The 12,977-nt window shown below is 37.4% G+C and overlaps 1 protein-coding gene across 2 annotated transcripts in view; it reads left to right on the top strand.

The window, feature by feature from the left end:
• The window catches only part of ALDH1A1 (aldehyde dehydrogenase 1 family member A1), a 141,127-nt gene that overhangs the window by 87,622 nt on the left and 40,528 nt on the right, over positions 1-12,977 (top strand). The window contains exon 4 of one of the 2 annotated variants that reach the window (XM_081279365.1): positions 4,145-4,224. The exons of the other annotated variant lie outside the window; for it this stretch is intronic. Coding sequence (XP_081135491.1) covers positions 4,145-4,224 — 80 coding nt within the window. The remainder of the gene's footprint in view (positions 1-4,144; positions 4,225-12,977) is intronic. 2 annotated transcript variants of the gene reach the window in all.

Raw genomic sequence — 12,977 nt, 5'->3', positions numbered from 1 at the left:
TTATAAGGTTTAGCAAAACCTACTTAAACTAAAACAATCCTTGTATGGAAGATTTAATCTGCTGTTTCTTTTAGAGACTTTACTAATCTGTGAGTGTCCTGATTATATAAGGTAAAAGGCATCTACCCTCAGTAATGTGGGATGAAGAGAAAAACAATGATAGGATATCTGAGGAGCAGAAGAAATCAGAGGTGAGAAAATTTTGCTAAGTAGAGAAGAACGGCAGATGAACAGGAGCCCACCAACCCATATGTTCACTTACTCAAATTCCTTTTTTTAACACCAACTTGCCAGTCAAGCAGATTTTCTCACCACAAACAAGGTCTACTTTTTCAAAAATATTAAAACCCAAGTGTCAGTATTAAAACCCAAATAGGACTAAGAATAATGTGATATTTGATAAAATTATAGTCATCAAATAATATAGGGATAGATCTATTGTCAAATTAACCAAAGGCTGACCCATCCACCCATGCTTAAGGTAAGGAGCCCAGGAATGGGGCACATGGCTGAGCAAGAGAAAGTCAGCTTCAATCTAGGATTTTGAAATTCAAAAATGCAAAGAAGCTGTCTTAGTCCTTTCAGGCTGCTATAACAAAAATATCCAGAGACTAGATGGCTTAGAAACAGCAGAAATTTATTTCTCACAGTTCTGGGGGCTAGAAGCCCAACATCAGAGCACCAGCAGGGTCAGGTTCTGTGAGGGCCTCCTTTGGGTTGCACTTCTTGTGTCTTCACATGGCAAAAATTGGCAGGAGACTTTTCTAGGGCCTCTTCTAAAAGGTTGCTAATTCCATTCATGAGGGCTTTACCTCATGACTTAATTACATCCCAAAGGCCCCACTTCCTAATACCATCAATGTAGATTTCAGCATATGCATCTTGAGGAAATGCAAACATGCAGTCCATTGCAGAAGGTATTTTTGTTTTACCATCCACTTAAGGTTTGTCAACATATTTGCATTTTCAAAAATTTTGGTTACTCAAGTGGGTAGGAGATTAGGATCCTTCCATCTTGTCAGTGTCTGAGGTCTGAAAGGAGTTCAGGAGAGGCTTCCTGTAAATGAGAGAGTGGTTTCAGTGGTTTCATTGGGAAGTCATGGTCTTTTTGTTTTTGTTTTTGTTTTTGGTATAATAACAGCATTCACAAAGAGTTGGAAAAAAGTCACATGCAAAAAAAATGAATAAACTATTACACTATATTACTTATTTATCTCTGTGTGTGTGAGAGAGAAAGAGAGAGAGAGAGAAAGAGAGAGAGAGAGAAAGAGAATTAGCTTGTCCCTATGAAAGAAAAGATTAATGTCCTTTGTCAAGAATGCAAAGTTGAAGTACCAACCCCTCTCTACCTAGCACACAATAAAATACAAAGCCCTGGGTCCAGCCTTAAAATGTGCCTCTGTGGCCACTTTGTTCTCACCAAAGCCATTTTTCCCTCTATAAGGAAAGGAAAGAGAAGAAAAAATCTTTCACCCATATAAACATTCCCAGGAATATACTCTTCTACAAAATAAGCTCTGGTATTCCATAAGACAGAAATACAGATCTCAGACATTGTAGTTTGTGCGCGGGAAAGATCTGCTCTTCAAGTGAGTTTAAGGTTGAAGAATGTCTGATGAATAAATGATGCTTAGTAAATATGTGTTGAAATTAAGTGGGCAGGTATGGTAACCTGTCTCCAAAGCTAGGGCTTCTACCTCCCTTCAGTAACTTCTGACTTAGACCTTTCTTATGTAACTACCCAACCAAGTACAATCAAGGATGTGCTCATCCAAAGAATGAGATGACACGCCAAGTGTGTCATGAAGCTCTGTGCTTTCACTGCCTGGACATCAAATAAACCAGTGTTTGAATCCACAAACAACTGTGAACTGGGAGCAGAAGAAAGTGGCAAAACACAGCTGTTTGGGCTTGGCGGAGTACCACTCTGCATATTATGTAACAGCTGTTGTGTAATTGTGCATTTAATTCAAAACACATTTATGAAAGACAAAACAATTCAACTTAAAAAAAAAACAGGTGGGGAGGAGAATTGAGAGAGAAAAGTTGAAAAGAACACAGAAATTTCTATGTGGTCTTTAAACAAGATGGGCAAGGTAGACAATGACTTCAGAATGGTATTGCCTTAGAATCTAGGGACCTGCTGATTTCCCAAATTGTTCCATCTCTTGTTTTTACAAATAAAATTTATTAAAAACACCTACACTTATGACCTATTATCTATAGTGTCTTTTGAGCCAAGTAAGTTACAATAGAAAATGGCCCAAAGAGCTGAAAATACTTCTTTACAGAAGTTTGCCTTAGATGAATAAAGACTAGGTGTCTAAGAGGGTGACATTCTCCTGGAGAACCAAACCAGCTCATTCTGGAACCTCTCTGGGAGCCCTCTTACAGAGAAGAGGGGAGGGAGAAGAAATACCATATTTCACTGCAAGATTGTCACACTTTATGCTAATTTTTAAAAATTTCTTTGCCAAAAAAGTAGACGATGACCATTGTGTGAAGCTTTTTAAAAACTTATGCTGGTGTTACTTTAAAAAACTATTTATTACTAAACTGTCTTTTGTACAAGATTCTGATGCCTGGAATACTCGTGAACATAGGTTAATATGGTGGTGACGATTATTTGGTGAAATACGGTAGAAATAAGAGCTCTAGTTTTGGAGTCAGACTGGCTTGAAACGAAATTTTGTCCTGTACTTATTATATCTGTGACCATAATCAAGGTAATTATCCTCCCTCTGTCTGTAAAATGAGGATACCAAATGAGGATGGAGAGAAACTAAGGCTCCAGGTTTGGAAAAACTATTTAATAACTTAATTTCCTTATCCAAATCTCATATTCAGGGGAGTAGGCAATTTCACTAGAAAGAAATGGTTATTATAAATTCTTAATAATCAGAGCATCCAAAGAATTTTATCTTCTTCTTATTTTAACTTTTTTTCTGAAGCTTCAGTACAATAAAGCATTGTACTTAAAATGGGAGTCCTGCAGTTAAAAATTGTACTTTTTGAAAGTTCCCAGCTTGAAACACTAAGAACTTAAACTATTTGGGAGTACTGTTGAAATTCTTTCTTTATCAATTGCATGTAGCAATGATTGGTTGATATAAACACCTAAAACCAGAGGTTACCTTAGTTTCATTATTTATTTATTTATTCATTCATTTATTTTTGTGGTACTGGGGATTGAATGAGGGGTGCTGTACCACTAAGCTACATCCACAGCACCACCTCTCATCCTCATTTTTAAAAAAAATGTTGAGGCAGGTCTTTGTAAGTTGTTCAAGCTGCCCTTGGACTTGTGGTCCTTCTGACTCAGCCTCCTGAGTGGCTGGGACTACAGACCTGTATTGTCAACTCAGTTAGGTCACTTGAGTTTTACATGAAGTTTTACAGATGGTACCATTATATTGCTAATTGTGGTGATTGTGTATGACAGTGTTCTCTGAATTCCCTAAAGGTCCTGCTGACTTTTCTGAAATCACAGAAATTCTGAGATCTACTTACCCTCCTATGAGGCACTGAAAATATATCTGATTGATTTTTCTTTTAAAAGTCAGGTTAGGGTAGGGTCTAGACAGAGGGTTTTCTTTCCCCAACAGCACCCTGATTTCTGGGAGATGGGGTGCTGACAGCCTTGTCCTGAAGGTACCTGGCTAGGGTCCTCTTTTTCCCAGCTTCTCCTGAGAACAAGTGCCCTTTTAGAGACATTTTTTCAATTTGAGAATTCTCAAATTCTCTGATTCCCAGTCTGTCAGAGAATGGAAAGTTACATAGTAGCATAAAAAGCACCAAAAGCCAAAAAAAATAATAACTGGCTTTAGTGGCCAGAGCAGCTGCACCGCAAACCCTTATCACAGGTTTCGGCTTTGTAAATTAATTCATCTGCAAATAGTGTACTGTCTCCAGATGCAACTTTGGTGCTGGACTGCTGGTTTCTTAAGGATTTAAGTCTAAAGTCAAAGGCTTCCTGCCCTAGGTGTTACAAATAAGTAGTGTCCTTTCTTTTTTGCTCCCAGTCTGTTCATCCAATCGTATCCCAATATGCAAATAAACCTTAGCCCCGTGCAGATAAAAAGGAACAAATAAAGCCAAGTGCTCTATCAGAACCAAATTGCTGAGCCTGTCACCTGTGTTCCAGGAGCCGAACCAGAAATGTTGTCCTCAGCAGTGCCAGAGTTACCTGTCCCACTCACCAATTTGAAGATTCAATATACTAAGGTTAGTACGATTTGTATGTGCTGCTTTGCCTTGGGTCTGTAAAAAGTACATGTATTTAAAGCATAAAAGGTCAATTTAAGTAAACTTATGTTCAAGAGCCTTTTGCAAATACAAGAATAAAAGGCTTGCCAAATGCAGGTCTGGGTTTAGTGTCCTGATCAAATGGTGGATTCTAAATCAGATCAGACAACTTTCCAAAATTTCATTACTTAAAATCTTTCCAAGTGAAAGGAATTCTCTGTTGTATGAAAGGTTCTTGCACCATAATTCAGTGGACTTTAGTAAGCAGTTCTATTAACTTTAGAACAGCTGGCATGTGTAATAAAGAAAGCAAATATTCACTAAATGAATTTACTAGAAGGAGTCAAACAAGTGGAAAATATATTTTTAAAGGAGAAACACAGCATGCTTTAATAATATAACTTTTCTATATGTTTAATAAAATGAGTGTTAAATCAGAGAACTTAATTCTGATAGTTGGCTGAAAGCTGTTTCAAAAACCTTCAAATGGACTTGTATTATTTTGCATATTTGGGGAAAGAAAGCATGCTTATTTATTTCTCCAACCAAGTTTGTTGTTATTGGAGCAGATGTGTCATTGTTAACTGATAAATATTTAGAGAAACAAGAGCAGGAGCCAGACCCAGACTTCAAAATCCACAGCCACAGAGAACTAGGAAATGGATCCTGCTGAAGTTGTTCTGAGAGTAATTCTGAACTTTGCCTATTTCACGGTTACAAGCCAGCTTCCCTGTCAGATCCTAGGCCTCCAAACAAAGAAACAAACAAAGCAGTCTAACCAAAATCACTTAGAGTTAGCTTTCTGGTCTGATGCAGAAAGTCAGGTATGAAACGAACTATTGCAACTCAGAGGATAGTCATTTTGCTTTGTGAATTAACCAGCAAAAAACCAAAACCCTTAAACTTGATGGAGCCCCACTATTACATATTGACTCTTTACTCGTGACTGTGGATGGTTTTGCTGTCCTGAGGTCTGTTGCATTTTCATTTTCATAAGCACAGCAAATGAGGAAGCTGCTCAGATGATTGGCTCTTTTCCTTAGGAAAATGTCAGCAGAAATGAGCCTGTGCCTTTAACAGGGTTGACTTGCAGCTATGAAGTACATGAAAGCATTATTTCACAAGGGTTTATTAGAGGGAACATACTTTTCCATTTAATTTTATTGCAAATGGGAACACGAAAAATTTGGTGAGTCCATAATCTCTGACAATTTACCTTTGGCCAAGGTAGGTCCAGAAGATCACAAGACTCTTGACTTTCTTCTTCCAGGTTTGTCATTCACAGAAATTTCAATTCAAACTAGGTGCTTTTAAAAATACATGCTGTGAAGATCAAAATTATCGGCAGATTAGATTATATCACTGCAATTGTTAGAAAGATATATTTTTCTATGAAAGTATACCCCAGAAGACATGTTAGTAGTGTGGATGCTCCCTCACCCTTTATTGAATTTGACTTTGCAAATCTTCCTGTGTGTATTTAGCTCTAACATGAAATAAGCTTTCTACTGAATTAAGCTTCATTTTGCAGTTATCAATTAGGCATGTAAGTAACAGTACTAGACAAATAAGTTATTCCTTAAAAATCTAATACACAAGCACAGAACTAGTGATCCTTTAACCACAGAAAGATATTTTTAAGATTTAAATCTCTTCCCTTCAAAGTCATTGCCCAAGAACACCCTTCGAGGGAAAATGACTGACCTAAGTGTTCAAAAAAAAAGACAAGATTCAAAGAACAGGCATTTGCTCCATGTTTAGTGCTACACTGAGTGCAAATATATGAAGCAATTTGGTGAATTTTAATTTCTCATGCATCTTCTATATGAATCTAGTCTGCTCAGAGGGCATTTTATTATTTGACTTATGGGTTACAACGTTTTCACACTTGGAAGGACACCAGTTATGTATGTAATTAAATCTAAATGGGTGAGCTTTTTCAAATGCTTTTGCGTTTTCTTTTTACTGTGTCCCACTGCAGAACTGCATTGGATTTGCACTTGCAAGAGGAGTTGGGTGAATGATGGTTAGGGAATAATTTTCTCCGTTACAAACCAAGAAAGCAAGGGTTTTATAAGGTATCTGTGGAATGAGCTTCTCCAACCAGCCCCTAAACTTCTGTATTATTTTTTTCTACAATTTTAATGTGTTTCTTTATTATTGCTAGAAGTATATAGGTTATGGGGCAAAGGAGAGAGAAGGGACCAGAAGGGATGAATAACAACAACAACAAAATTTATATATCCATATGCTTATAGATCTCTGTACCTGTACATGTATAGCTTCAGTAGAAGAGCTACATATGCTTAAGCTTAAGGCTGCTTTTCATCCAAACAAAAGAACCCATTGATGCATATCTTTTAGTGACTTATTTTTTAGTACAGTCAGATTATTTCTTTGTTGGGGTAGATGGAACAGAGATTAGAGTTGAAGAAATATTTTCAAAGATGATTCAAGAGCTTTTGGAAATTTAAAAACCTCAATAACATCATAAATCCACATGAACTTGGATCTCATCCCTGCCCTTATTATTCCCTCTTCCAATTGTAAGTGAATCCTACCTCTGCCAACCCATCCCTTGAATGGAGGCTTTACATAAAGAGCTTCTTTGAAAGTTATATGATCATTGGGCAAACAACATACCTCTCTCAGCCTCATTTCCTTACAAATAAAATGGGGATTATCCAGGTACCTCTTTCCTACTGGTGGGTGACAGTATCAAATGAATTCCCTGGCACATGGGAAGTGTTTAAGACTAAGTGTCCTAGTTACATTTATTTTTCCGAATTCCTCCCAGTTTTTCCAGAAATTTCTCTCTCACCTGACCTTTCCTGGATGGCTTCCCACAGATGCTCTTCTGGGCTCATTTTCTTCCCTCGTTTTCCTGTCACTTTGTCTTGCACAGTTATGTCCCACCTGACAAAGATCGAAATGGAGCGAAGTTCCTAAGCTTTATCCTGGATTTCAGGGATCAAGACTTTTCTCTTACGGGATTTGGTAACTCGGTTTTCCATTCTCCTTTCACAATACTGTTTTTACCTTAAAAAAAAAAAAAGACAAATGGGAAATTCAATAAGACAAGCTTTCTCAGATAGGATTCAAACTCCAATATGTTTAACTTGATTATTAAATTGAGCTCATTGAACAATAGTTTGTTCATGTGTGAAATTTTCTTTCACTAATTCATGACATTATATACACATATATGCACACAGAAAAAATTATGGCAAAAATACCTTGGGTTTACTCTGCCACTGACTGTTTTAGTTCTACACAATAATTTCATTGGCTCCATCACTAACAACCCTATGAAGAGGCTACTATGTCCCTTCTAAACCTGAGGGAACTAAAGAACAGAGTGGCTAAGTAACTTTCCTAAAGCTATACAGCTGGTGAGTGACAAAGCTGAGAAGACTGGCAGACTGAGGCCTTACACCAACTAGTGATTTGTCTGAGGCCAACACCACTGTTTGGGGAGGTGGAATTGCAATGTTTTGTCCATTTTTATTCTGACCTTCCATTGCCCATTCCTGATTACTGGAGGATGCATGACATTGAGACTCTCCAGCTGCTGCTCAGCTGTTCCCAGGCCAGCAAGAGGACATTTGCCACCAAATTAGCAAATTAAGAGAACTATAGGGACAATTGAAAGGAAAGATATTTTCTGCTTTGAATGAAAAGGTGGGGGTTGGGTTGAGAGAGGCTGTGAGGCAGAGGACTTTGACACAGGAGCATGATCTCTGTGTGAACTCCATTTCTTCAGCACCTATGGATTACATTTTGGTTAGAGAAGGCAATTGTTTTTCTAGATCTCTGGTTGGTTTAAACTTTCTGTATCAAAACTATTTTTGATAGGAGAGAGTCATTAATCTGTGAAGACTGTGTGCAGGCACAACTAGAAGTTTTTATGTTTTTCCCCACATTATCTCTTTTTTAAATGTTCACAACAGACAAATTCAGGTCACATATATGTCTAAATACCCACCCTTCCCTGATCTTTCCCTTTTTTCTATCCTTTTTCCCATTTTTCCATTTCCTTCATTGAATAAGGTTATTGTGAGATTGTTCTGTGTTAGGTCTCATAACATAAAAAGGCTAGTATGATTCTTGTCTCATGGAGATTATATTCCTAGAGCATGTGTGGAGCAGAAAACATGCAAATTAAATATTTTCATCACAAATTATGGTAAGTCCTAAAAGGAAGAATGCTGGAAGCTGAGAGGGGATGAGGAGCTAGAGCTTACTTTTCAGGAGGTTGTTTGGAAGAATCTATTTAAGGAAGGGACATTTGAGGTAATTCTGAGGGATGCAGAGATTAGGGTGGCCTTGAAGAGTGGGAAAGAACCAAGATTGAGCAGCCATAGCAGTGCAAAGACACTACAGACAAAACCTTTTTATGTTGAAAGAACTGTCTGAGGTCTAATATGGCTGGAATAAAGTAAGGAAAAGAAGGTGTGAGATTAGACTGAGATGTAGACTGGGTTCAGATTGACCGATGGTGTTTTTGTAGAGAAACCTCTAAGGGGCACTTAAAATAGGACTAGACTAGGCTTATGTTCAACACAATGCTGATTGTGCAGTAGTAGCACTACTTTCACTTGAGAAACTTTTTTTTTTTTTTGATACCAGGGATTGAATGCAGGGGAGCTTGACCACTGAGCCACATCCTCAGCCCTTTCTTTAAAAAATCTATTCTTATTAGAGATGGTCTTGCAGAGTTGCATAGGGCCTCTCTAAGTTGCTAAGGCTGGGTTTGAACTCATGAACTTCCTGCCTCAATCTCCCAAGTTGCTGGAATTACAGGTGTGCTCCACTGTGCCCGCATTTTCTTTCTTTCTTTTTTTTTCCTTCCCCAGTCCTTTTTATTATTTATTTTGAGACAGGACCTCACTAAGTTGCTTAAAGTTTCACTAAGTTGCTTAGAACCTTGCTAAATTACTGGATATGAACTAGAAAGCCCTGGAAATACAGGTGTGTATTTCTAACACTCCTGGCTGACTTGAGATTATACACACACACACACACACACACACACACACACACATATGCTTCTTACTGAAGCAATATTTTGTTTGCTTAAGGCTTGGAAGTAGTTGAATGAATAGCCAAATGGTTGTAAGGTGTACTGGTTCAATAAGGTCAGCCTGGCTTCAATTTCGAGCTTTCATACTTAGTAAATAATGTGACCTTGGCCAAACTTCTAATCTCCTTGAGCTTCAGTTTCCTAGTCTGTGAACTGGGAATAAAAATGGGTCCCTTGGAAAGTGGCTGTGAGAACTAAGTGGTTTGTGAAAAGTGCCAATATTTACCATTTGATCTTTTCTTGACCTCTCCTTCCCAAGAGGATTCCTAAAAGTCTTAATTGCTCAGTCCCCAATGTTGGTGAAATTTATAATTACATTACTGTCACGATTCAAAACTGATTCCATCTATTTATCTTAATTTAGGCTCAGTATTAACCCATGGAAGGAGTTAGCAAAGATGTTATCAGGTTTCCATTTTACAGCTCAGACGGCATGACAGATTTGCTCAAGGTCACCTAGATCCTAAGGTGCAAATATAAGAAGGTACTGCATTCTGAGTCCTGTCAATTCAGATTTGATGCTTTTCCACATATTAATTAACCAGTAAAGACAGTAGTACTCCAATCTCATTCAAGAAAACCTACTCAATAGAAATCCTAAAGTAAATAGCACATATCTGAAGACACGGCGTTATCCCCATTTCAGAATGCAGTGTTCATGACTCCTTTTATGTTGACATAATATTTATTCTCCCATACTGTTTTAAATAATCCCCCCCCTGAATATTAGAGTAATCAGCCTGTCTAAAGAAAATTAGGAAGCATCATAAATCACATAACTTTTTAAAGATGGATTTCACCTACAGAATTTTTCACTACGTACCAGCTGGAATAAGAGAGTTGGGTGAGAGCACTCAGAAATGTTATGAGAACTAATTCATTTGAAGAGCAAGCTAATGTTGAGATAGTACCTCAGAAATGAAATGTCACAGGTCATCTGTAATACAGGTCAAAACAAAAACAACAACATCAGAAGGAACAACCCCTCATGTGAATGCAGACAGATAGCATGGAGGTGTGTTTGCTACACAGCACTGATCTGGTGTCAGATGGTGGAGGAGGGGATTTGGGTTTTCATGACCATCACTATCATGATTGTGGTCAGGGGATATGTTACAGGTTGACGAGATATAAGAGGCAACATACAACCATGTTCAAAAGAACTTGAGCAATGATTGTTTCATAATTAAATATCTAACTAAAATCTAACAAATCAGGAAAGAAAACATAGTGGTCCCTCTTTTTACTTTGTGTAGTTTTGATTACCTGTGGTCAACCTTGGTCAGAAAATATTAAATAGGAAATACCAAAAAATACAATTCATAAATTTTCAATTGTATACTTTTCAAAGTAAAAAAAAAATCTTGAAACATCCCACTGTGTCCCACCTGGGAAGTGAATTATTCATTTGTCCTGGATATCCACACTGTGTACACTACCCCCTCACTAATCCCTTAGGAGCCTTCTAAATTATGAAATCCACTATGTCATCTCATTATGCTTCTGCTCAGGTAACCCTATTTTCACTTAATAATGGTCCCAAAGTGCATATATAGTGATGCTAGCAATTTGTATATTCAAAAGAAAAGTCATAAAGTGTTCACTTTCAGTGAATAAGTGAAATGTATAATAAAATATTTTCAGCTAGGCATAATAATCCCAGTAATCCCAGTGGCTGAGGAGGCTGAGGTAAGAGGATGGCGAGTTTGAAGCCAACATCAGCAATTTGGTGGGGCCCTAAGCACTTAGCAAGTCCCTATCTCTAAATAAAATATAAAAAAGGGCCAAAGATGTGGCTGAGTGGTTAAATGCCCCTAGTTTCAATCCCTGTTATGGAAGAAAAAAAAAAGGTATTTTCAGAGTAAGATACCATATTCACAAAACTATTGCTGTATATTGTTATAATTATTCCATTTTATTGTTCTTAATCTCTTACTTGGCTTAATTTATAAACTGAACTTTACCATATATATGTGTGTATAGGAATAAATATGGCATATATAGAATTTGATACTACCAATGACTTCAAATATTCACAGAAGATCTTGCCAGGTTTGTGCAAATATAGTAGTACCCATCTCCCTACAGACAATGGGTACTACTGTATTTGCACAAACCTGGATTTCATGGCTATTATGTTTTGAGTGTCTGTGTGTGCATGAATGTATATCAAAAGTTCCCACAAACTTAGCAGCCTGGCGTGGAAGGGATGTAAAGTATTGCTGATACTTGGTTTTCTGGTATCTCAATATCTCTACCTGTTTTATTATAATGTTGCGATTGTTAAAGGAATTTGCTCCCTGCAAATTTGCTCAGATACCACCGCTCTCAAAACTTTGCTTTGACTGAGACTTCTTCTGTCCTAAGTCATTATCAGGCTCTTTCCACTGATCTCCCAGACTTTTTTAGATGTCAAAGGAATACAAATAAGAAACAACTGAATTGTGCTCTGTATTTGGTATTTTATTTAGAAGTGCGAGGGTTCTGTGCAAGCACTGGTATTATTGAGTGTTGAAACTATTAAATATGAAGTATGCACAGAACTTTCTAGTGCTTCTGCAGGATATATATGATACCCAGAACTTGCCGGTAAGTACTTTTATTATTTTTAGGGCAGGCAGACTGACAGTATGGTTCAAACTAAATGCTGCAGTATCTTTTCTTTTTCCCCGACAAAATTGAAAATACTGAATGGCTTTTTTAAACAATCAGAAAAAAAATGTATGTATTCAGATTACAGAAGTCAGGCTATAATATAAAATAAAAATAGAAGAAAACTTTTATTTCTCCTATTTCAGTTTTGTTCATTTTCTCATTTTGTTTTTATACCTTTGACTGCCACTAAATATTTTCTTCCCAACTGTTATTTCCTCCTTAATTTCCTTTATATTTTTCTACTTTGAGTTTCAACATTTTGCTTTGCTGCCTCAGGGTTGAAAGGAGTTGCCAGAGATCTTGCTTTGATTCTTTTAAATGTTTCACACACACCCCCTCCCCAACTTACTTTTTTATCTCTGTCTTGTTGTTCATCATCCCTATCTTTCATACCTTATTCTCAGTGGGGTTTGGTACTTTGTTAGGTTCCTAAGGCAGGAGAACCTTTATACCTTTGCAGCTCACATCACTCCCTATGGGGCTGCATACCCACCCACCACTCCCCTGCTGTGACCCTGGCTTTCAGGGTTGCAAACCCATGCAGGTGACATAAAAAGAAACTCTTACCATTCCCTTGGGCTATCTTAAAAGAAATCCTTTGTGCATTAAAAATATGATAGGCCACCAAGAAAGTCTTGGCTTTCCTTATCAGACCCTAATGTTGGTGACCCAGTTACTGTCCTGCAAAGGTAATGTGATTTAGGGGGCCATGTTGGAAGGAGTCAAGGCTTCTCCACTTAAACTAACAGGCTCCAAAATCTTGTATGGGCCGATAAGGCTAGTGGGTCTTTATTTTGCCCATTAAAATTCAATTGGATCTAACTCAAAAATATTTTGTGGAAATCACTTATTTATTTAAAATTGTAGTTTTATACCAAGTACATTAATAATAATAACAACAAAAATGATAATAGTAACTTGTCCTCTAGAAAGGCAACATCATCCCCAAATTATGACTTAGACACTAAACTGCATCCAGGAAACAGCTACTTGT

Source organism: Spermophilus citellus (assembly GCF_964194105.1).
Source record: "Spermophilus citellus genome assembly, chromosome: 2".
NCBI lineage: Eukaryota > Metazoa > Chordata > Mammalia > Rodentia > Sciuridae > Spermophilus > Spermophilus citellus.
The sequence above is the reverse complement of the archived record's forward strand: the minus strand, read 5'-3'. Positions and strand labels throughout refer to the sequence as shown.